The 26,401-nt window shown below is 42.1% G+C and overlaps 2 protein-coding genes across 7 annotated transcripts in view; one reads left to right on the plus strand and one right to left on the minus strand.

The window, feature by feature from the left end:
- Positions 1-10,906, plus strand: part of tmc5 (transmembrane channel like 5) — a 63,171-nt gene extending 52,265 nt beyond the window's left edge. Inside the window, exons 19-22 of the mRNA XM_078418396.1 lie at positions 954-1,032; positions 2,838-2,936; positions 7,273-7,321; positions 10,775-10,906. Coding sequence (XP_078274522.1) covers positions 954-1,032; positions 2,838-2,936; positions 7,273-7,321; positions 10,775-10,851 — 304 coding nt within the window. The 3' untranslated portion in view covers positions 10,852-10,906. The remainder of the gene's footprint in view (positions 1-953; positions 1,033-2,837; positions 2,937-7,272; positions 7,322-10,774) is intronic.
- Positions 10,907-14,243: 3,337 nt separating this feature from the next.
- Positions 14,244-26,401, minus strand: part of gde1 (glycerophosphodiester phosphodiesterase 1) — a 28,183-nt gene continuing 16,025 nt past the window's right edge. For 4 of the 6 annotated variants that reach the window (XM_078417546.1, XM_078417547.1, XM_078417542.1 and 1 more), the window contains exons 4-6: positions 24,524-24,616; positions 23,961-24,169; positions 18,038-19,804 (exon numbers count right to left, since the gene is read on the minus strand). In XM_078417546.1, the coding sequence (XP_078273672.1) occupies positions 19,660-19,804; positions 23,961-24,169; positions 24,524-24,616 (447 nt within the window). In that variant the 3' untranslated portion in view covers positions 18,038-19,659. Of the gene's footprint in view, positions 15,017-18,037; positions 19,805-23,960; positions 24,170-24,523; positions 24,617-26,401 lie in introns of those variants that run through there. The other 2 variants (XM_078417543.1, XM_078417544.1) reach the window with 2 other exon arrangements.

A 26,401-nucleotide genomic window follows, 5' to 3' on the forward strand; every position in this document is an offset into this window, starting at 1 on the left:
TTGGGTGGGATGGGGGCCGAGCACGAAAAGGATGAGCACGAGGCAGTTTGGAACTAATGTGGATGCAACTTGCCACTTTCATCCAAAGTGATGAAAAAATAAGCCTTTGATCAGATTCTCTGCTTTCAGACTCGATAAAGGATTTGTTTCTCTGTGCGACTCAGTGTAGATGGGATACAAATTTTGTGTAGGAAGGAACTGCCGATGCTGGTTCAAACCGAAGAAAGACACAAAAAGCAGGAGTAACTCAGTGGGTCAGAGTGCTGCCTGACCCGTTGAGTTACTCCAGCTTTTTGTGTCCATCTTTGGTTTACAAATTAGTCGTGTATTGACCGGTTTTTGCTTGTGTACACCACAGCAACAAATTTCACCCAACCTAACCAGGAACAATAATTATTAGATTATAGTCATATAATTTGCATACCGTTCCGTGTTATGGAACACGCTGTTATTCTGCATTTCATTTTGAGATATTGGTCTCAGGCCAGTAGAGTGCAATACAAATGACTCGTGCACACACTGGAACAACGACCATCTGCTTTGTACCTGCACAAGTAAATAACACTGCTTTTGTGGCCAGATTTAATACCGAGAGAAGCCCACTGGATTGTTGTCAATTTATTTTTCCTGAAACACTGTGTAATAGTTTCAAAAGTATTTGCTGGTCCTTTCTGGTGCATTACCACACGATTCATGTTTGTTTGCAGTGTGCACAGTATTCTGATTACTTCCTGACTTCTAAAGTGCAGTTTCATGTTTGCATGGCTGAATCAACAACATACCTCTCTCTGTCAAAGCATCTCTAATATGGTGCCCCATTACACACCACTTGCAACCAATGGTGACTTTTATACTACACCAAGGCATCACCCAGACATAAAACAACTATATATGTAACATAAAAAAATTACATTTAAGTAACACTGCTAATATATATTTTTCTTTTTCTCAAGTGTTTTTATCTACCTGTATTGGCAAATTATAGATGGGCGTAAATTGATGGTAAAACTCTTGCAAGAGCACATTATCAGTGTAAGTATGAGACTTTATTGCATTCATTTCTGTACTTTTGCTTTCTAAGCCATCATTTATAATTAAAATGTTCCACTGTTTTCATTACCAGTTAAGTATCTTTATATTAGGCAGTATTGAAGTAATGTCAGTATGTTTTCTTGATATGCAAGAGAAATAGACGCCAAACACATCAGGAAGCCATGCATGGAATCTCAGCGTCAGATGGACTCTGAGCTGTGATTTAAACTCTGTTCTCTACTCTCCTAAAGGTGCTGGATTCCAGTGGGGTCAGTTTTCCCCAGTACACTGCCCAATTGGTCATTATTCACATATAAGGTTTGATAATGAATATTAGTGGCTATGCAACATTGGGAGGTAGAAAGATGAGCCCTGTTCCAAAAATAGCAGATGTGAGGTCCAGCCATGGTCATCAGCTTGGTTCAGAGTAGTTGCCTGGCAGAAATGTTCCACATATCACAAGGCCCAGAGCAGATCCAATATTGCATTGTTAAACTATTTTTATTTACTTCAATGCTGACTGCAAATCAAACCCTGCGTCCTTCCAGTTACAATAATTTTCTGCAAAAATTACCAATCTAACCATGTTTTTAATATTCTATTTTCTCCCTATTGACTGCTGCTGGGGTTCATATTAACTCGTTCATTTTTATTTGGGGTCATTTTCATTGGTGATTCAAAATCTACATTAAAAATCCACAATTGAATTAAGTAAAATTATTGAGAATGCTGATCAGTTAAGGACTATAAAACCACCACAATACAACTCTACACTGATATGGCAAACAACAAGTCTCAAATACTTAGGTTACTACCTTTTTAGTTTGCCTTACATTGAAAATACTACATGTGATCAGTGGAGAAGTATTCAGAGATCAATGTTTTGTTGCTTATTCCCTTTTAGACCTTTCTTGCTTGTTTGGTATCTTAGAGGATAACCAATGCTGCAGAGAAATGAAAAGTCGATACTTGAAAATTGTAATGGGATGACTATTCGCCAGCAGATGTGAAACTTTTTAATTCAAAATCTCAATGCCTAGGGAAAAAAAAGATGTGTATTTGAAATTATTGTATGGATTTGGAATGGATCTGATGCTGCTTGACCTTAGTCATGGAGTCATCCAGCACAAAAACAGGCCCGTCAGCCTAACTCGTCCATGCTGACTATCTAAGGCATCCTGTTTGCCTACATTAGGCCCATTTCCCCCTTAACCTTTCCTATCCAAGTACCTTTCCATGTGCCTCTTAAATGCTGCTATTGGACCTGTTATTTCCTCTAGCTGCTCCCCATGTAATCATAATCCTTTGAGTGAAAATGTACCCTTCTGAATCCTATTAAATCTTTCCCCTCTCACCTGAAACCAATGTCTTCTGCTTCTTAATTCCCCTAATCTGGGGAAAGGATGCTGTACATTCACCTTATCTATTGTCTTCATGATTTCATATATCTATATAAGATCATCCCTCCTTCTCCTGTGCTCCAAGGAATAGATTTCTAGTTTGCCCAACCTCTCCCTTTACCTCAAGCCCCTGAGTCCTGGCAACATCAGAGTAAATCTTCCCTGCACTCTTTCCAGCTTATTGACTTCCTTCATATGGTAGGGTTTACTAAAACTGATCACAAAACTCCAAATGTGGTCTCACCAACAGCTTGTACAACTGTAGATTGAGCTCCCCAATGGTTCCAGGAGTTTCTGCCTTTCTGTTGGTTTGTAGCATCTTCAGTGGACTGGTTTTCTTCAACCAGAGACTGTGCGCTGGTGAGATGCAATTTGTTGGTTGGCTAAAGGTATTTTTCATTTTAGGAAGGAAAAGACAAAACATATTTACTTCAAAAACTCACTGCCTTGAGAATAAAGGAAGATAATGAAGGGAGGATGAAGAAAATTTCATCTGTTAAGGAGGTGAGCCATAATCTTTTAACTTTTGGGAATTTGGTTGACTGATCAAAACTCAGATTGTAGGAGCACAAATGAAATATAAAATTATCTGAAGGCATCCACCATGGATAGACAAATATATCTCTGGTAGATGGTATGGGGCCAGTCGGGATTCTTGTGCTTCCTGCTCTCCCTGTCCCCTCACCAGGGCTCCGGTTCCTATACTTCCCTGAAACTTTCCAGGTTCACTTAGGCGTTATGGTGCAACGTAGTTTCAAAAAGGTGAATTAAAAATTGATGGGATATTAACAATATAACTGTGAATATGCTGGTCTAGCACCAGTAAAGTTGTGAGCGCGCTAGAGGTGAACGGTCTTCTCCATGCCACCCATGGACTGAGCAGCAGATCCCCACCACACATCCTGGGCCAGATGAAGCCACACATAGGTGGTGCAGGCAGATTGACACTTGCCTAATCTGCCTGCACCCTGTTCAGAGAGCAGCTTGTTATATGTGCTATCCAGTCCAATCCCACTGTACATGAGGACAATAGATCCTCTTCTGGAACAGCAAACTCCAGCGCTATCTTGCAATTTCCACAACGCTGAAAAGTCTGATCTTGGCCCAAGGAGATGGTTTTTTTAATATAAAAAAATACTTTATTCAAGTAATAAATATTTACAAAACATCTTCTTTTCAAAAACCCCATCCGACATTTGCAGACGTTACACATTCAATGCAGATATTAATTTCCAAATTTACATAGAATCCCTTATTAGGAGGGGCGTCTCCACCACACCCTGCCCCCCATGTCCAGCAGCGGAAGGACTCTAGACTGTGGTCCTCCCCCACAGAGCCTTGGCGGTGGCTGCACCGAGCTTCATTGCATCCCTCAGCACGTACTCCTGCAGTCTGCAGCGGGCCAGTTGGCAACATTCCCCGACGGACAGCTCGCTCCGCTGGGAGGTCAACAAAGCTCAGGAAGACCAAAGAGCGTCTTTCACCAAGTTGATGACCTTCCTGCTCGATGTCAGCCTCTTAATGCATCCCTGGGAACAGTCCATAGATCACAGAGTCTCTTATTTCCTCACAGTGAGGCTGGATGTCCTGGTGGCAGTGGATGGATGAAGGAGGGTTGGCCTGGTCTCAACAAGACCACTTTGAAGCCGCTACGACTTGGGTGTGGGAGGGATGAAGAGAGGAGGGGTGCAAGGGTTACTTGAAGTTAGGGTTAGGGTTAACCCCCCTTGCATCCCCCCTCTCTCCATCCCTCCCATTCTTCTTTTAACTTGAGATGTTCCGACATTTGCTTTGATCAGAAGTCACAAATCATTCTGTGCATTGATAACTGTGGTGGCCACTGCCCCCTGGAGGACAGCAATAAAACCTGCAGTACAATGTGCTGGCAGCGTTAGCTTCAGAATCACCGGTACAATTGGATGTATAACTCTGCCCCATTAGCCCACTTTGCCCCCATTCTTGGGGGTAATCTGGGCCCCGTGATACATCCTATCTGGCAGACTCCCACCTTCCTCCACCAGGTCATTACTCATAGAAATTACTGGGAACTCTGCAGTTTTCAACTGTCGTGGCAGTTGTCTGTCAACCCTTCTCCCGTTTATCCCCCCCTCATGTTCACACGCTCTTCCCCAAGGCAGGCTAAGTAGAGGTGATGCACCAGTTCACATCTGTGCACACCCATCTGCTCACATCTGTGCACACCCATCTGCTCACATCTGTGCACACCCATCTGCTCACATCTGTGGACACCCATCTAACTGCTCACATCTGTGCACACCCACCAGTTCACATCCATGCACACCTATTCACAACGGTTGTGATTTAAGCAAGTCCAACAATGCAATAAATCCATAGTGTTATATTGTGTGCATTTTTAAGAAGTCAAAAGTCTGTTTTAAGAATCCAAAATCAAATGCAACATTTGAAAATATGATCAACATCTTCAATACATTTTTCCAATCAAATGTAGACACAAAATGCTGGAGTAACTCAGCGGGTCAAATCAATCAAATGTGTGTTTTCAAGTTTATTGTTACATGCATGAGTATGATGAGGTATGGGTATGGTGAAAATTTAAGAAGCCAATTGCCTTGTATGTGTAGTCCACAAACTTGGCTTAATTGTATGAAGTTTGTCATCTTTGTACACCTTTTGAAAATGAGGTGTAGCAATAGAGGGTTCAGTCGTCACCTCAACCACTCACACAGGAAGGTGCATGTTCAGCCACGTCTGATATCATGCTCCCTGTGTCATCCATCGTTGGGCACCTTGGAGACATCATGCTCTATTACCTTTACAGCAAACCTATTGCCTCTCTCTCACATTCCTTCTGGGACCTCCTGCCTAGGGAGCAGACCTTGTTATTTCTTTCCCACTGCACTGCTTGTTTAGCTATTTCAAATCCTTGACTATCTTGAGACAACAGGCAAACACTGCTGATTCATATGTTATTTAATCCTTTCTATGATTCCCTCTATATTGCCCTGTCTCACATCAATGTTCCACCCCTCAGCCCCATGTTTCCTTCAGTATTAAAATTCTCCTTCCTTGTTTACAAATCTCCCCATGATCTATCCAATTACTTCCACTCCTAATCTCTCCAAGAAATCTTAGTGCTTCCAATTCTGTTGTCTGCTCATCATTGTATTCAATCACTCCCCAGTCACTGCCTTGCTTTAACTGTCTTGGTTCGGGCACTCTCCCTGACATTCTCTGCCTGCATTGACTATGGATGGTGCGCTCTCACCCCTTCCTATGGCTGTGCCAAATTCCCCTTGGTAGTGTTTCTGTGAAGCACTTTGGAACATTTGCTTCCTGAAAAGCAACAAGTGGAGATGCAAGCAACTGCACGTGCTGGGATCTTGCGTGGAACACAAAGTGCTGGGGTAACTCAGCTGGATGTCCTCCATACATGTTGCCTGACCCACTGAGTACCTCCACACTTTGTGTTCTAGGTAAATCAAGAACAATACCTGTTCAGCACATGGTAAATTTGAGCTTGTTTGGAATATGCACTTGTCTATTTTATCAGAAGCTCAAGCACCTGTTTAGTGACCAACAGACTTGCTGGCAGTTATGCAGTTTCTGTAAATTACTTTAGTGCAGGTAAGAGGCAAAAGAATCAAAAGATTGTTGAGGATGTGGGTGGCAGATGAGCATGGGCCACTGAATCCAATTCTCCGGTAGTCACCAATAATCACCCATACGTTCCTGAATTATTTTAAAACTGCAAGAGATGTTATCAGGTTGAGAAACTGTAGCTCTGTCTAAGGAAAATTGTGCACGAGGTTTTAAAGGCAAGATTCTTTTTTTAAACAAACAATAACGATTTAAAGTTACAAGAGCTCACTTCCAGGCTGTGCAGAAGAATAATCTGATCATTGAACAGGGAAAATTATTTGGAGGTATGGAATGGTTAGGAGGTGTTTGAATTTCCCTCCTGGGATAAATAAAGTGATATCATTTCGTATCGTATCATATCGTGTAAAAGCACAATGAGTGGGCAGCTCAGGAACTGATTCTGCACAGTTGAAATGGTTACGACACTATTCTCTTGAGTAATTTAGATGAGTTCCAGTTTGGTCATACCTCAACTCAAAACGTCACCTATTCATGTTCTCCAGAGATGCTGCCTAATCTACTGAGGTACTCCAGCACTTTGTGTCTATTTTTGAGTTCCAATTTGTTGTTGTGACACATTTATTTGGTCGAACTTTGGCTTCTGTCAGAAGGTTCTGGCTTCAAATCCCATTTCAGAATCTTGAGCAAAAAATTCTAGGTGTAAGACTTGGGTAGAACCCAGAGCTGGAGCCTGAAAATGAACCTGGAGATATACTGTAGAGTGGAAATAAAACGTACTGTGGCAATGCATCAAAGAAAAGGTGGGGAGTTTTCCTCACCTCCTGGACCAGAAACCTTTCCCAATCAGTGTTACTAGTGCAGCTTGCACATACATGTTTCCTGTGACAGAATTGGCAGCGACGTTTCCATTGAGAGCTCTAAAACCCCTTGGGGTGTCATGCAATGGACATAAAAATCATTTTGTTAAACTGTGAGAGCACTGACAGGGCAGTCTGTGACCATCTCCCGGCAATCCCAAACAAAATCTCTCTACAGACTACATTAATAAAACATGGCAGTGAGCAGCCTTTGTGTTATTGCTTGCTTCTGAAATCAGGTCATTGAGGCATCATTATGTGTAAATCTATTATCCAATTATATTGCGTTACACCAACAGGAAAGATGACCAAATTAAACTTTTTTTTTTTAACCTTTCTTACAGTGCCAAACAAAATCAAAGTGCAAGCATTTTAACATTTATTTTTCTAATTATATTTAGTCTAATCAGCAGATTGGGGGAGGAAGGCAAACTAAATACCTCAAACAAAGTAAGTCTAATGTCGACTGAATGCCATTTTGCTGATGTATTGATTCCTGATTAACACAGCTGGCTGTGAGCTGTCTCTTGTTTAGTGTCAAACTTGCCAGTTAAACTATGTACTCTGAAAAGGAGAAATGTTTCTGCGCAATAGTCATGTTGATGTTACGATTCCCCAATACTGATCAGATAAGTGGTGCCTGTGGAAAGAAAAAATAACATACTGACCTGTCACTTTCAGTGTGATTTAATAAGTCTCCATTCTTCTACCATTGTGAACAGAATCAAGGCCACTAGTTGTGGCCTCATCACTGATACATGCAGTGCAGGGGTATTCAGCATTAGTGTGTGTGTGATCAAAGTGGTAGCCTGGTTTAGTGCCTTTGCTGTGATAGGGGAGTAGATGGCAACGGCTTGACCGCTGAAGAAGGGGCTGAGCGTTGAGCCATTCAGCTGACAAAGTACCATGGCACACAGCTCTCCTGCGTAAACCAGGGAGGGTATAGAATAGAACTCCGCCACAAAACTGGACGAGCTGCTGTGACCACCTACGAAGAAACTGTGTATCTCATCTACACAGAGGTGTCCCTGGTAATAACCATTCATAACAGCTCTTCACCTTCTAACCTGAAAGCTTTATTTCTTTAGGCATTAGAGACTAGTCTGGCGTTAGGTCCGGATGGAAGAGTAACAAAGTGTATCCAGGTATTCACAGTCCAGGCGCTGTCTGTGCCATGAAATTACTTGCAGTCTCCAGCTTGTGTCTAATCTTTGAACGTACTGAACAAGCGGTGATTTTGTCTGGTGTTTAGTGGAATAAGGCGGTCACGGTGGTGCAGCAGTAGAGGTGCTGCCTTATAGTGAATGCAGCGCCGGAGTCCTGGGTTCGATCCTGACCATGGGTGCTGTCTTTATGGAGTTTGCACGGTCTCCCCGTGACCGTGTGGGTTTTCTCCGGGTGCTCCGGTTTCCTCCCACAGTCCAACGACATGCACGTTTGTAGGTTAATTGGCTTGGTAAATGTAAACATTGTCCCTAGTGTGTGTAGGATAGTGTTAATGTGCGGGGATCACTGGTTGGCGCGGACCCGGTGGGCCGAAGGGCCTGTTTCCGCGCTGTATCTCTAAACTAAACTGAACTAAAATGAATGGTGCATTGGTCAATAATGGTGCCTTGCCTCATCTGTTGGGAATCGCAACTAGAAGAGGGTGACTTAACCTTCTGGGAACTGCAACCGAGCTCCAACTCAGCACTGGGACAGGTCTGAGAAAATAGGAGATGGCAAAAAAAATTATTACAATATTACATATTCCCTGCATTTTATTTAATGTTTATCATTGGAAACATAGAAAATAGGTGCAGGAGCAGGCCATTCGGCCCTTCGAGCCTGCACCGCCATTCAATATGATCATGGCTGATCATCCAGCTCAGTAACCTGTACCTGCCTTCACTCCATACCCCCTGATCCCTTTAGCCACAAGGGCCATATCTAACTCCCTCTTAAATATAGCCAATGAACTGGCCTCAACTACCTTCTGTGGCAGAGAATTCCACAGACTCACCACTCTCTGTGTGAAGAAATGTTTCCTCATCTCGGTCCTAAAAGACTTCCCCCTTATCCTTAAGCTGTGACCCCTGGTTCTGGACTTCCCCAACATCGGGAACAATCTTCCCGCATCTAGCCTCTCCAACCCCTTAAGAATTTTATATGTTTCTATAAGATCCCCGCTCAGTCTTCTAAATTCTGGAAGTTAGGAGAAACTAACATTTGATAAGTTGCTATAGAAATAACAATGTGCACGTTTTAAAATCTCTCGGCTTCCAGTTCCTGGAAGGTTAATGAGCTGAACATGATTGTGTGTATTGGGGAGATGCCTGTAACTGTTAAGAACCTTGCATTTTCTGGATGACATTTAGATGGTTGTCTAATGCACAGTATTCAGCAAGCCCTTGTCTCGAAATCTATACCCACCTGTTGGCAGGTATGTCATCCATGTTAATAATGTTAAAGTGTGTCAAAGCAGGAAAGAGTTCATGAAAATATTACATTTGTCAGAATGATATTTGTCATTCAATTGGAGCTTATGATTTTTTTCAATATTGATTTAACTTTCCTTCTTCATTTCTTTCAAATGTTCCGTACTTCCATGTTTTTGTCTTCTGGGGACCAAAGTAAACACGACCTATTGGTTAAATATAAAGATGGGGTTTTCCAAACCCAATATTAGTTTCTCCCTTGAATAGCATAATACTGATCCCACAGCAGATCCAGAGCAGGTTATGTTACTGTCCCGAAGAATCATCCAGGTCTATACGTCACCCTGACATTGTTACTGGCCAGCTTGGTCAGAACTGAACTCTCAACTTCTGCGTTTCTGTTCCAATAATTGTTCTGGAATTCATTTAATGTGGATAAATGTGAGGTTATCCACTTTGATGGCAAGAACAGGAAGACAGCTTTTTTTCTCAATGGTGTCAGATTAAGGAAAGGGGAGGTGCAACGAGACCTGTGTGTGCTTGTACACCAGTCACTGAAAGTAAGCATGCAGGTACAGCAGGTAGTGAAGAAAGCTAATGGCATGTTGGCCTTCATGGCGAGAGAATTTGAGTTTAGGAGCAAGGAGGGCCTCCTGCAGTTGTACAGGGCCTTGGTGAGATCGCACCTGGAGTATTGTGTGCAATTTTGGTTTCCTAATTTGAGGAAGGACATTATTGCTATTGAGGGAGTGCAGCGTAGGTTTACCAGGTTAATTCCCGGGATGGCGGGACTGACATATAGTGAAAGAATGGGTCGACTGGGCTTATATTCACTGGAATTTAGAAGGATGAGAGGGGATCTTATAGAAACATATAAAATTCTTAAAGGATTGGACAGGCTAGATTCAGGAAAAATGTTCCCGATGTTGGGTGAGTCCAGAACCTGGGGTCACAGTTTTAGAATGAGGGGGAGGCCATTTAGGACCGAGATGAGGAAAAACCTCTTCACCCAGAGAGTTGTGAATCTGTGGAATTCTCTGCCACAGAAGGCAGTGGAGGCCAATATACTGGATTTTTTTCAAGAGAGAGTTAAATTTAGCTCTTGGGGGTAAAGGAATCAAGAGATATGGGGAAAAAGCAGGAATGGGGTACTGATTTTAGATGATCAGCCATGATCATATTGAATGGCGGTGATGGCTCGAAGGGCTGAATGGCCTCCTCCTGCACCTATTTTTCTATGTTTCTATCCCAATCCAGGAGGTGTCAAGCAATACTGACGTTTGGAAATAAACAAAAATTTAGTATTAATTGGTATTTCACAATTTGAAATGGGAATTTGATGATGCAATAATCATCTGCAAGATTTGAAGGGTTACGTCAAACCAACTACTTGATGGTCATGAACTGAGATGTTCAGACTTGTTTGGAGGCTGAGAATGAGTTAAATGTGTATAATGTAAACTTATTATTGACTTTACTCTTTCAGGATCTGCTGAAGATGCTCTATCAACCAGCAACATGGAAGCTTACACTGTGATCAGTGAACGTGAAAGTGGTATTTAATATTCAGAGCTGATATTAAAGTCTTATTCAGCCATGAGTTGTGGCTGTGGAGGCCAAGTTAATGCATATGTTTAAGGCAGAGATTGACAGATTCTTGATTAGTAAGGGTGCTGGGGAGAAGGTAGGAGAATGGGGTTGAGAGGGAAAGATAGATCAGCCATGATTGAATGGCAGAGTTGGCTTGATGGGCCGAATGGCCTAATTCTGCTCATAGAACTTATGAATTAGAGAATTGTGTGCGAGATGACTGAATTTTGTTAAAACCCCAATTTTGGTAAAATTCAGCATTCTTGGGGCATTGCACAGGAATGTCACGCATGTTCAGAGACTGCCAGGTGCACAGTCTTACAGAGTATGCATCGTCCTGCTTTGGCATTGGTCAAAGGGAGCCCGTCCTTATCTATGCCGCTGCTGGGGTCTAAGGCTCACATTATCTGTGGACATTCTCAGATTGCTCACCACACAGGAGACCAATCTCATCAGTTCCATTTCCCGGTTGCCAAACACATTAACTCCCCTTCCCATTCCCACACTGACATCTCTGTCCTGGGCCTCCTCCATTGTCAGAGTGAGGCCAAACGTAAATTGGAGGAACAGCACCTCATATTTCACTTAGGCAGCTTACAACTTAGCAGTATATTGATTTCTCTATCTTCAAGAAACCTTTGCATCCCCTCTCTCTCCGTCCCTTTCCCACCCTAGTCATTGTACTAGTTTACTGGCATCCTGTTGCGTTTCACTGTCTGTATTAACTCGTTTACACCTATCCCACAGCCAACAATGGACCATTGTGGGCAACACATTTCCTTGATTATTGTTCCTTTCTGCATAACTTTCATTCATTTATCCTAAGTACCATTTACGGTATATCTCTTGTTCCCCTTTCCCCTGGCTCTCAGTCTGAAGAAGGATCTCAACCCGAAACATCACCTATTACTTTTCTTCAGAGATGTTGCTTGACCCGCTGAGTTACTCCTGCTTTTTGTGTCTGCCTTCAGTTTAAAACCAGCATCTGCAGTTCCTCTCTACACCATTTCCCCAGATATTTTTCTCTGTAATCTAGTCTCTCTCCAGTGACCATTAATACACCCTCCCCCCCCTCCCCCCCACCCCTCTGATTTTCTTGCCAAACCTGTTTAAGGGGAGTTTACACCACACAATAAATCCACCAACTAACGCATCTTTAGGATGTGGAAGCAAACCAGAGCACCCAGGGGAAACCCATGTGGTCATGGCGAGAACAAGCAACTTCGCAAAGGCAGCTCCTCAGGTCTGTGCGGAATCCGGGTTACTGGAACTGTATAGCAAATTATGACCAAGCTTATCCAAGAATTAGGAAGCGTTAGTGGCATCTCATGGGGAGAAGGAAAACATGATTAACTGAGTACACCCTTTGCATCTACAGCAAATATCTGTACAATCATGCTGAGTTACTATCCGCTGTCTAGATATCTTACAAGTGTTTGCTTTATGCATTAGGTTCGTTAGTCGTGATAATAGACAATAGACAATAGACAATAGGTGCAGGAGTAGGCCAATCAGCCCTTCGAGCCAGCACCGCCATTCAATGCGATCATGGCTGATCACTCTCAATCAGTACCCCGTTCCTGCCTTCTCCCCATACCCCCTCACTCCGCTATCCTTAAGAGCTCTATCCAGCTCTCTCTTGAAAGCATCCAACGAACTGGCCTCCACTGCCTTCTGAGGCAGAGAATTCCACACCTTCACCACTCTCTGACTGAAAAAGTTCTTCCTCATCTCCGTTCTAAATGGCCTACCCCTTATTCTTAAACTGTGGCCCCTTGTTCTGGACTCCCCCAACATTGGGAACATGTTTCCTGCCTCTAATGTGTCCAATCCCCTAATTATCTTATATGTTTCAATAAGATTCCCCCCTCATCCTTCTAAATTCCAGTGTATACAAGCCTAATTGCTCCAGCCTTTCATTTATGTGATGACTCACATAAAACTTCAAGTCAAGAGTGTATAACTCTCATGTGTACCTGCAACAGAAGAATGCTTGCTGCAGCTTAACAGGCCCATAAACACAATACCACACAGATAAATATACAATAATCAATAAAAAATATATGAATAACAGTTGCACTAATAACTATAGTGCAGACCAAAGACATAGTCCATGGAAGATCATGATTGCTAAGGTTAGTGTTGTGTGGTGTCCGTGAACCTTTCGGTCCGGCAGGCTGATGGAAATATTTTCTCTCTTGCAGAAGACCAGGATCGTGGCTCAAGAATAGAGTCAGGCTCCCCTCTGGCACTGGCGTTAGCTGCCAAGCATCAGGCAGAGCAGAAGCGCCCGCAATAACTATTCCCAAGGCAGTTCCCAGCGCGCTGTGTCACCCCAGGATTCCCCACAAGAGGACTTACCATCCCCTTAACCGATGAAAGACTCTCACAGATTGCAGGCATGCTTGCCACTCACTCAGTCACTGACGACAGCTGAGCTCTTGATGGCACTGCCCAGGTACTTTCATACATCCACCGGATCACTGCCAACTTTGCAACGTTAACACATGTCCTTTGCAGACTTTGCTGGTCCATTGGCTCAGGAGCATTTTCAATGGTTGTCCATGCTAATAAATATGACTCCATGTTTCACGATGCATCACTAAAAATGTAAATTACATAAGCTAACCCAATGACGTTATATGAAATCTGGATCACCTAACCTGTTGTTTGGTGCTGTGGGATTAAAATCAATTCTACCAGGGATTAATCACATTTACAACCATTTCTAAGTCGTATTATATCAATGGAGAATTTGACTAGGGAGGAGAAACTGTTCGTAAGTCACCCTAGTACACACCTATGTCAACCTAGAACACACCAATGTACACCTATGTCACCCTAGTACACACCAATGTACACCTATGTCACCCTAGTACACACCAATGCAGTTTCTGTGTCAAAACCATTGTTTGTTTAAAGCAGAGATTTTGGACCTTGTTGCTTTGGGACACCAGCATGGCACATTACAGGTCTTACAGCTTAGGTGAACTGCAGAAAGCAGGAGACCCCCCTCAATGCCACTTCTGACAACTCTCCACCACCCTGATGCCGGCCTCTCCCAGCCACTCTCCTTCCATCCCATGCCCAACTGGCCCTTTGGTCAACCCACAAAGTTTGGCCAAGGGAGAAGAATGTTGGGCAACACAGTTTACGGTCAAGAATACATGAGGCCCAGTGACTTCACGTTGAGGCCTCTGCAATGGTTTGAAACACTGGGATTCACTAAAACTGTCCCTGCTCCAGCTTGTTTGTATATTCCCAATGCATCCTTTAAAGTACACACATTTCTAGGCTACCTCCACTTACAAAGGAAAAATATTATAAAGTAACATAATCAATACTTTAAGAATATTATATTGGGAAATGACTCAAAAGTAACATCGACATTTGTTTTAGTAAACTACAGATTATTCCTATTTAAATTGGCAATTCAATAATGGTTAACAATTAATTTATAAAATCCAATACATTTCTCTGTGCTTCTGGTTTACCTCCGTCAATCACACAACCTTTGTCCGTTCACATTGTGGTCAATGTTTGTGCCTTGTTCTAAAGTGGATCATTTCGACATTCCTGCTGATTTGGCACCTGAATGCTGATGTTTTGTTGGAAGCTGTTGTCCTGCTGTAACTTTGGGGAGAACTGGGCAAGTTGTGCCTTTCCTCCAAGCTGCTATTCTGCCACTGAGGCTGCAGCAGAGTGGGGGAGAGCTCCTGCAGATGTTGTCCATCCCACTGGGTACATCAGGCAGCGCCATACGCTGCCATACGCTGCCATACGCTGCACCTTCACCTCATTCTGCTGCATTTGTTTTGTAATCTGACGATGAAATTGTGCCAAATTGTTGTTGGTTTTGTTCTCATGCTACCAAAAGCATTTTGCACATACCTCTCATAAGCACGAGTGTGGGACTTTCATTACTCGATCTGAGCTGGATTTAAGCTGAGTCCCCTTGAAAATGATCAACGAATTAAATCACAAACACTTCTGGTTTTCTTCTGCACAATATCTTCTGGCTTAGGTCAAGCTTTCCTGCTCAAAGTTATGGTGAGAATGACGTTTCAGTTATGAAAAGTAGATGCTGGAAATCTGAAAAGAGCAAGATGCTGGAAATGTTCAGTAGGTCAGGCAGCACCTGTGGTGAAAGGTTTCAGCTCAGTTAATGTTATCACCTGAGGCACTACTCCCCTGATAGGCCTTTTGGGGCTGCTGGCTCCCACCCATCCCTGGCCTCAGACTGGGCAAACATGGGCCCTGTACACACCATCATCCATTCCCGTGATCAGAGACTTTGGAAATACAAATGATTGGAAATGTAGAAGCTTTTGAGAAAATACATTTTATTTTAAATTATTCAAATTATGCAAGTGAACTGTAAACAGTAATACTAGTTAAGATTGAAGCAATCGTTTCACACTTCTACAGTGAAGGTCAGTAACTCCACTTGAATGTACCCAGTACTCCAGCTGTGAGTGGTGTTGGTGAGGGGCCAGGTATGGTGCATCTGTCCCTTCAGCGAAGCTATGCTGTGGCGTTTCCTAACAGGATCAATGTTTGACTCGTTACATGCTCCCTGACCTCATGTGTATAAAGATTCATGCAACAATGTTTAAATGGAAAAGTGGTGAAAATAATTGCTGTGTCTACACAGCGAGATTCTTTTTTTTGTATAATTTTCTTGGTCTAAAATACATGGAGCAAAAACAACTTACAATTATCAGAGGCCATTTCTGATTTTAAAAAAGTGTTGATGAGACCAAACTATTAGATGCTTGTCATTGATATGCTGATCACAGCTAACAGGCAAAAGGCAAGGCCGTACTTACGACCAGTGGTATGTTTCACACACATTTGATTTACAGTGTTAGTGAATTTAAATATGTTGATTTACCATTGTTTGTTCCATGTAAAAAAATATGGAGACAGGTTGGATTGATAGAACTGATCACATAATGAGGCAAGATGATCGATCTCATCTGTGCAATAAATATTGTGGCAATGTTTATAATCATGTGTTGTTTCCATATTTTATACTTCTGAAACCACTGCTGTGCACACATTGAACTCCGAGTGGTATTTAATCCATGGTACCTTGCTACCAGTATTACAGGAGTAATTTACACTATTCTCGCAAAGCAGTGTGACCTTTAAGGACACGATCAAAATGTTGGGTATTCAATGGTTCGATACAAATGCTTAAGCAAATTAAAACCATTGACGTGAACAGCCGTCTGTCACTGATTTAATGAGACTTGTGTAATTTTAATCCCATCCACATGGCTTCCATCCTCAGGATGAACATCAGCCTCGTGCAGGTAGTGTTGCAAGGCCATTGTCACGGGGGATTCCTCTGAGGCTGATCACGTGATGCGGGGAGAGGATAATCTCAGCTCTGTAGCTCTGGTGCTGTCTTTAGTTTTGTTTATCAGGGTCAGGCAAAACCACAGCTGAGCCTGACCCAGAAAACATATACGCAGTGTACTGTCTGGACCTGCGGCTGTGGAGTGTTCAAGAAACAGGCCTCAATGTGTACAGTATTTGTTTGTTCATTTCATCATCAATTCCTTTTATAAGATCAGTGGCACAGAGTATATGATTGTGTGAGAAATTGAATTAGGAAATAAAGCAAGTAGCAGCTCATGTGAAAACCCAAACCATTCCAACAGTGTTTTTTGGCACGGAAACTAGTCTTGCCTCATCTAGTTCACATGTGACTTCATCCACTGTCCTTGCAACACACCCCATTCCACCAGGCCTGCAAGCTTCTTGTTAACGGCCCGACTTCCCAATCCTCAACGTGCATTGAAAATGAAATGAAGATACGTCTGGGTAAAAAAATGATGCTCCTGCAGTTTATGACTAAGCCCCTTTTTTCTCTATACATTAAACTTTTACAAGAGGATTTGAGTTTAGGAGCAAGGGGGTCCTACTGCAGTTTTACAAGGCCCTGGTGAGACCGGACCTGGAGCATTGTATGCAATTTTGGTCTCCTAATTTGAGGAAGGACATTATTGCTATTGAGGGACTGGAGCGTAGATTCCTCAGTTAATTCCCAGGAAGGCGGGACTAACATATGATGAAAGAATGGGTCGACTGGGCTTTTATTCATTGGAATTTAGAAGAATGAAAGAGGATCTTATAGAAACATATAAAATTCTTAAAAGGATTGGACAAGCTAGATGCAGGAAAAATGTTTCCTATGTTGGGGGAGTCCAGAACCAGGGGTCACAGTTTAAGAATAAGGGGTAGGCCATTTAGGACTGAGATAAGGAAAAATTAATTCACCCAGAGAGTTGTGAATCTGTGGAATTCTCTGCCACAGAAGGCAGTGGAGGCCAGTTCACTGGACTTTTTCAAGAGAGAGGTAGATTTAGCTCTTGGGGCTAAAGTTTTCAAGGGATATGGGGAGAAAGTAGGAACGGGGTACTGATTTTAGATGATCAGCCATGATCATATTGAATGGCGGTGCTGGCTCGAAAGGCCGAATGGCATATTCCATCTATTTTTCTCTGTTTCTAAGATGTTATCTTGGTATTTTTTTATGAGTTACTGTTATTAACCTTTATTTCTGGAGGCATCTACATGTTTGCTTCCTGTGGTCTAATATTCTCACCAGTTTTCTCAATTATGTGAACATTTCCCAGGTAATAAAGGATTAAAAAAAAGTAAAATTCTTCAGTACAATTCTCTAAAGTAGCAGAATAGTTACTCATTGAAAACACTGAAATGTTTTAGCCATTATTGTCTGGTCAGAGAACCTAAACATATAATAAGTTAAAGATTATCTTGTCCATGTCATCCTGTTGTATCAATGGAAGGGTGTTGTGGGAGAGAACAGGCAAGAATCATTTTTCTTTACTTTGCCTTCCTAGTAGAACTCCATCATTGTGATTTCACCTTGACACCTGATGTACGCATTGTCAAGTAATATTACAAGCACATCCAGATTTCTACGCTTGTTGCCTGCCCATGTAGAGGGAATGTGATTATCTCAAGAGAGGTCCCTCCAGGAATTGATCAAATCGTTTAACCACTGCTGGATACATGAAGTGTTCAAATATGAACAATATTTTGCTGCACTTTGAGTAATGCAAAAATAAGGCTTAATTAAACATATCAGCCTTTATTTCCAAATCAATTCCTGATAAATTGACTTCTTTCATAGGACAAAGCACTAAATGATCAAATCTACCCATGTTACGTAATCAGCATACAGCAAGCCAATCTGTCCAACAATTGCCAATGACAGTGAAATAATACAAGTAACATTTTGAGCCAGTTGTGTGCATATGTTACAGTCATTTTGTAGAACAAAGTGCAAAACTGTATTTTAATTATTTTCTTGTTAAAACTAGGAATTTTAGTGGAAGCCAATTATCAAGTTAATGACGTTTCTGCACGATCTTGTTTGTAGCAAATATGTTAGAACTAGAACATTGGTTCAGTACATTCTCCCGTTTATGTTTCAGTACTTAACCCTCAGCATGTTGTTAGACATACACTATTCCTCAGTTCCCAGATTCAGGCATACCATGGCACTGCAGATTAACCTGACAACTTAAAACACATTGCTTTTCTTGTTTAATTTTGAAGAAACACAAACTGTTTGGATACCATAGATATTTATTCATACAGTAAGCAGTGATATTTTTTAAATGAGCACCTAAAAAATAATTTAAAATACAACCCTGAGAAGAGCTTTATCATCCGCAAAGTTTGCAGATAATGGTTGCCAATCTAATGCACCGAGTTTGCTATCAAAGGAAATACAAACGTACAGCCCACAGCTGCAAGATGAACGTCTGCCATTTTTCCGGAGGTAGAAAGTGTACGGATGAGCAAATAGTGCATTAGCAGTTCCCTTCACTGCCGAACGGAATAGGTAACTCAGTAAAACAACCAACCCACAAAGCTTAAAGCTTCAGGAATAACCGTTGGTGCAGTTTGATCAAGGTCAACAAATATAGTTACACGATCCGTGATAACGGCTTGGAATATTTCCAGAATTAGGGGAGTAAATAATTGTGCCCGTCTGTTGCCCGTCCATTGAAGGCTCATTGCAAAAAAAGGTACAGGAGTGTGTTGACATGAAAAGTTATGGGAGAATTTCACGCACAATCAAGGGTATAATTGAGCAAGTTACATAACTTTTAAAACTGCCCATTCATTTGGAAATAGTGCAAGTATTTTTTTGCCTCCTTTGATCATTTAACTATTTTAAGCATCCTAAAACAATTGTTTTAAAGTAATATTGAATATCAATAGTGTGTGAAATGATGACAAACAGAACAAATAAACGGTGGATTTTAATCTCTTGGATGCTGGGCAGCTATATAAAATGTAATTGCTGACCTCGGTTTGGTGAGAGAGAATGCAGAGGGTCCTTTAACTCCACATTCTCATCTGCACACTACCAACCATCTGCCTATCCAAAACTGATTACCCAAATGGCATCTAGTGAGAGGAGATCTGAGAAGGAATTCTCCATAAAATTCATGTGCACTGAATCAAAATCCCTTTAACCGTGCAATTTACATCAAATGCCCATTTAATCCCCTGATGGAATGATAAACAAAAGTTGAAAGAAATAGAAGTTTAGTTCTTGCTGCCATTATTTAACGCTGACATTGTGTTCAATGGACTGCATCATTAACACATTATTGAAGAATTTTTATCAAACTCAAAACTCGTCAGCTTTCTCATGATCAAAATACAAATAAAGAGACTAATAACCTGTTTAAACCCTAGTACAATTAGGCCATTAAATGTATACCAATTTCAGGGAGGTGAACAATTTTCAATAAGGGTGTCTGTAATGTAATGACACTGGAGGATATTTTCATAGTATCGTTTTTCATCTGCATAATTTACTGTCCAGGCAATCAAATCGACCCCTCTGTCAGCCCAAAACCGAGCATAGTCTCTGTGGAAAGTGAACACGCAATGTTTAGAATAAACTGCTATTTCAAAACAATATTTTTTTTTCTCCATTCTATTGCAACCTTTAATTCTTTTCCACCTTTCCATAACTGGAGGTTATGCCTCCATATATTCCTCTACTAATCACTTTCTGCACTCCTCCTGATGTCAGTGCCACTCAATTCACGTTCAGTTAGTGAGCAGGGAAGGCTGCCAAGTGTATTTTGTAAGGAACCCGATAAGTCCTGTCTTATGAAATGGAATGGAGACATATCTGATTTGTGGTTGTTATAGGTACAAACGTATTTATTTCGACCATGACCTCATAATAGGTGCAATTATAGACAGATTATTAAGAACTTGTTCTGAGCACATTGTTAGGTTCCCGCCCCATCACCCCCAAATTAAATGTAACGTTAAAAATCTGGAGCAGGAATATCTGTAAAAAAAATCTGTTCAATCATTTAATAGAAAGCACAGCTTTTCAGGCTTCCAGAACCTTTTTTACAGGAAAGCACTTTCTGAGATCGTACCCAAATTATTCAGCTTTAAGTTCACATCCCGTTTTTTAATATTATTTTCTCAGGTGACGGAATTATCTATTCCTTCACTATAGTTTAGTTTATTATTGTCATGTTTACTGAAGTACAGTAAAAGCTTTTGCTTGCATGCTATCCAGTCAAAGAAAAGACTGTACATGAAAACAAGCAAGCTGTTCACAGTATACAGGTAAAGGGTACAATATTTAGTGCAAGATATAACATTGAAGTCCAATAAAGTTTGATTGAAAATAGTTCAAAGGTCTCCAATGAGGTAGATGGGAGGTCAGGACTGCTCTCTAACCGATGAGAGGATCATTCAGTTGCCTGATAATTGCTGGGAAGAAACTATCCCCGAATCTGGAGGTACGTGTTTTCAAACTTCTGTACCTCTTGCCTGAGGGAGTGAGACTGGTCCTTTCAACTTCAATCTTCAATACCTCCATCAGATCGCCCACAATCTCCTGCATTCAACTTTCCTCACTACATACAACGAAGACCATCTCTGGAGCTCAATCCTTTTGGCTCTAGTTGGGTAACTTGCTGAATCAAACATCTTGCAGCAGATCAAGATGGAATGGAATATCAAAGACCCAGGTTTCTCAACATGCTGCACAGTGTTTTATAGACAATAGACAATAGGTGCAGGAGGAGGCCATTCGGCCATTCGAGCCAGCACCGCCATTCATTGTGATCACGGCTGATCATCCACAAGTAATATAGTTCACAAGTCATTTCAGAAACTAGCCATGTGACATAACTTTCTACGAATGCGACGAACATCCCATCAGAATTTGTCAACTGGCACAAGGCCAGATCTAAGTGCAAGTCCCAACACTGGAAGAACAATAATTGGCAACCTCACTTTAAAACAAGTTATTTTTAAGTGATTGTATTTTTTAAAAGGCCTGATGAAATCTGGCTCAATTGTTGCACCCCAGTTGACAAAGATTTGAGTAGATTTTAAAAAAAATCTCAGACACAAGGAACTGCAGATGCTGGTTTACACAAAATAACGCAAAATGCTAGAGTAACAGCGGGTCAGGCAGCATCTGTGGAGAACATGGATAGGTGACGTTTCACAGAGTGCTGGAGTAACTCAGTGGGTCAGGCAGCATCTGTGGAGAACATGGATAGGTGACGTTTCACAGAGTGCTGGAGTCAGTGGGTCAGGCAGCATCTGTGGGGAACATGGATAGGTGACGTTTCACAGAGTGCTGGAGTAACTCAGTGGGTCAGGCAACATCTCTGGAGAACATGGATAGGTGAGGTTTCAGGTCGGGACCCTTCTTCAGACCTAAACAAAGCCATGACCTGTGAAGATCTTGTTTGATCGGTCTACGCCAGTTTCACAATTGAATTTATGAGGACATGCTGTCAACAGTTTGGAACAGGATATGCAAATAGCAGTTGGACTCCCTGAGGTAAGTGTTTTAATTTTCTATACATTAAGAAAATTGGAGGAATTTATCCAAATATTTTAGATATCAATAGTTGCGGAAAAGGGCAGGAATATTTGGGGAATAAAAATTGCATACTTATTAACAGACTCATCAGGAAGGCTGGATCTGTCCTGGGGTGGAGTTGGATTCATGGGAGGTTGTCTTAGAGGGGAGGATGTTCCTCAAACTGCGGAGCATCTTGGACAATACAGCTCACCCCCTCTGTGACACACTGGTCAACCTGAGGACCTTCAGCAACAGCCTGGTTCCACCAAGATGCAGCACAGAACGCCACAGGAGATCCTTCTTCCCTGTGGCTATCAAACTGTACAACTCCTCCCCCTTCTGTCGTGGGGTCGACTGAGACTGAGACTGAGACTGAACCCCCCCTCCCCCTCCCCAATCTTTGCACATATCCCAATCCTTTCCACTCATCACTTTAATTTCACGTTCCATGTATTTTGTGTTTGTGTTCTATGACTGTTGGCAGATCAATTTCCCTCTGGGATAAAACAAATTCTATCATATTGTATCGTATTTTCAATTAACAGTGTGTCCAATGGTAGTTAAACATACTAAGAGTACTGTACAATAACATGCCAGATGTTGACTTGGATATATATAATGGTCCAAAATTGCCCATTGTCAGATATTTGGAGGAAATATGTACAATACTAGGTTGCAAAGATCTAATGACCCCCCACAAAATGTTTAGGTGTATCCACATGTAACGTTACTGGTGTGAAACTCTTGTCACTTCCATCTGACCTAATGATTTGTCAGGTGATGTGATGCCATAACACATTTAAAAGACATTTGGATAAGTGCAAATGGAGGCTCTGTTGAGCTGGCCTTTAAACTAGTCACAAAATGTTTGGAAGAACTTCTTTTCTCCAACAGAATTAAATGTAATAAGTCTTTGATAACTGATATTTTACAACTATTGTGGAAGTGTAATAAGCTAGCTGACTTATCCATGTAAAGGATCAACACATTGGATGGAGTCCACCACCCCTCCCACTCTGTTGCCGTTTCACCACCTTTCACTTATTTCCCACCCTCCTTTTCCCTTTCATTCCACTCCTTCACCTCTCCGTCCCCTTCTGCCCATATCCCTCCCTCTGGCAGTATCTGGCACCCCCCTTTTGTCCTGTTCACCTCCAGCTTTTGTCACTTACTGCACCCATCTATCAATCATTCCTTTCACCTGTATCCACCCATCACTTACCTGGCTTTATCCTAGCCCCAACTCTATCTGTTTGAAAAAATGGTCCCAACCGGAAACATTATCTGTTCATTCCCTACTCATGCACCTGTCTTTTAAAATGTATTTTAAAAGTCATAATTATATCTGCTTCTATAGGTTCCTCTGGCTACTCATTCCACATATAGACTATCCTGTGATGAAGAAGTTTCTCTTTTAAATCTCTCACCTCAGGTCTATGGCCTCTACTTATAGAATCCTCCACCTGAGAGAGACTATGGGTGTTTGCTTATGGATTCTCTCCCCATTTGGAGAATAGCCTATGCTTTTATTCCTACTACCACAATGCATGACGCCACACTTTCTACACTGTATTCCATCTGCCACTTCTCTGCCCACTCTCCCAACCTGTCCACGTTCTTTTGCAGGGTCCCTGCTTTCTTGACAATACCTGCTCCTCCACCTATTTTCTCTCAGGTTCCTATTAAATATCCCCCCCCCCTCCCCTCCCCCCCACTTTAAACCTATGTCCTATGGTTCTCGATTCCCCTACTCTGGGCAAAAGACTGTGCATTTACCCAATCTATTCCTCATGTGATTTTGTACACCTCTATGAGATCACCCCTCATCCTCCTGTGCTCCAAGGAATAGAGCCCAACCTCTCCCTGTAGCTCAGGCTCTCATATTCTGGCAGCATCCTGGTAAATCTTCTCTGTGCCCTTTCAAACTTGACATCATGTTTCCCATAACACGGTGCCCATATTTGGGTACAACTTTTATCCCCATCAACGCAAAGGATTGATTTTAATAATCTCATTACCTCATCACAAACAGACTCAAATCAAAATGTGCTATCAGGCTTTTTTACATTTCTCACGGGGTAATTTTAATTAAATGATTCAGAGGGTACTATTAAAACTCCATGAGCAACTAAATATGTTTTTAAAGAAACAGTAAAAATGTTCTGATACTTACAATGATATGAAATTCTTCTGCATTAAAAATGCAGAAACACCAAGCAGTTTCCACAAGAAGGCGTGGATGGACCAGTCCAGAACCACATCCAGAAACATGTACACGTATTGCTTGTAGCCATCATATTTGGGTTTCCCGGTCCCATAGTAACTCAGAGTCCAGGGTCGATGGGTCAGGGCTGTGATCACATTCCGGTCAGCCTGCCTCATCTGCAATTGTGCGTGAAAGAAACAAATATATCATCAATTCATTTGTAGACACAAAATGCTGGAGTAACTCAGCGGGTCAGGCAACATCTCAGGAGAGAAGGAATGGGTGACGTTTCGGGTCAAGCCTTCTTCAGACTGAATTAGTCCAGTGTTTTGTGACTACCTTCGATTTAAACCCCAGCATCTAGTTATTTTTCGTACGCATCAATTCATTTGTGCATGATTTCAAATGCAAAATCAACCAATTTGCATGTAAAAATATCCGTGACAGCTTTGTTTAATCCTCCACAACTTCCAAGTGCTATTACAGAACTAACAATAAGTTGCTATGATGGAGATTAAACATTTTAATACCTTGAAAATGACCATTATTTCAAAGGAGCACACAACACTCCTGTTGTACAGTTCAGGAAACTCTTTGTACATCTCTTTCAAGGCAGTAGAAGCCTGAAAAACAAACAAATCAGACACTCGCTTACAATTCTGCAGTCATGTCATATCTATGATTGAAACATTATTTCAATTCTGACATTTACTCAGCCACAAAGGAAGTGATTGGGGATTGCCGTACTAGGACAGGCAGAGATCAGTAGCAACAGTGACCCAGGGAAATGCACTGAGGTATTTGTGTGACAATGATTTTAAAGAGAGGAAAAGAAGTGACAAACCTAGAGGAAATAGAGCAGGATGGATGGATTTAGGTAACGAGAGAAAGAAAAGTGGGGCAGCAGAAGTAGAAAGTGCCTGGGAGGCAGGGGTACACTACTCATTCATGTTGATAGACATATTGTGCTAGTCTGTATGGAGTTTGTACGTTCTCCCCGTGACATGCGTGGGTTTTCTCCAAAATCTTCCGTTTCCTCCCACACTCCAAAGACATACAGGTTTGTAGGTTAATTGGCTGGGCAAATGTAAAAATTGTCCCTAGTGGGTGTAGGATAGTGTTAGTGTGCGGGGATCGCTGGGCGGCGCGGACCCGGTGGGCCGAAGGGCCTGTTTCTGCGCTGTATCTCTAAATCTAAAAAAAAATCTACAGAACACCTCTCTCCCATGTCACCCATTCCTTCTCTCCCGAGATGCTGCCTGACCTGCTGAGTTACTCCAGCATTTTGTGAATAAATACCTCTCTCCCACCCGCCTGACCTGTGGAACTGCACCTGGCAGGAGGGAGGGTTGTTTCTCAGACTGGGGGCCTTTGATCACTGATGTGCTGTAGGGATCCGTGTTCGGCCCCCACTTGATCTGCAGCCATGCTAATGATTTGGCTAAGTGTGCAGGTGGCATGGGGAGTGCATTTGCACATGTTGTTATCGTGGACCGCGAAGCAGGTTGTAAAATATGAGATTATATTGTTCAACTGAGAATGTGGGCAAGGGAATGGCAGGCAGAATTTAACTCAAAGAAAAGGGATGCATTTTGGGACATTAAACCAGCGCAGTGCCTGGGAGTGTTGATGAACAGAGGAACCTCGGGGTGGTGATTAGATTGGGTGGTGAAGAAGCATACGGAAGCTTGCCTTCATTGACTAAGTGCAAGAGTTGGGACATCATATTTCCGTTGTATCGAAGGCTGATTAGGTGGCACGGAGTATTGTGTGCAGTTCTGGTCACCACCCGGCAGAAAGGATGTGATTATGTTAGTGTGGATGCAGACAAGATTCACAAGGGTGTCTGGACTGGAGTGTTTATGTTATCAGGAGAGATTTGATAGGCTGTATCCGTTTTCCCTGGAGTGAATGAGACTGAGAGGTGTATATAATATGAGAGGAAAAGATAGAGTGGAGAGCTCCTGTCTCTTTTGTATCATTGGGATATCTAAAACTAGAGGGCATAGGTTTAAAGTGAGAAGAGTACATTTTTCACACCATCCAGTTAATATCTGGCATCTATTATCCCCACCATGACAAGGTCCCACACAAGAGATTAATGTGCAAAATTAAAGCACAAGGTTTTGGGGGTATTGACATTGATTGAGAACTGGTTGGCAGACAGAAGCACAGAGTAGGAATTAACGGGTCCTTTTCAGAATGGCAGGCAGTGACTAGTGGGGTGTCACAAGGCTCGGTGCTGGGTCACCAGTTATTTGCAATATATATTAACGATTTAGACGAGGGAATTAAATGTAACATCTCCATGTTTGCGGATGACACAAAGCTGGGTGGGAGTGGGAGCTGCAAGGAGGATGCTATGAGGCTGCATGGTGACTTGGATAGGTTGGGTGAGTGGGCAGAAG

The sequence above is a fragment of the Rhinoraja longicauda genome, chromosome 21, assembly GCF_053455715.1.
Source record: "Rhinoraja longicauda isolate Sanriku21f chromosome 21, sRhiLon1.1, whole genome shotgun sequence".
Classification (NCBI taxonomy): domain Eukaryota; kingdom Metazoa; phylum Chordata; class Chondrichthyes; order Rajiformes; family Arhynchobatidae; genus Rhinoraja; species Rhinoraja longicauda.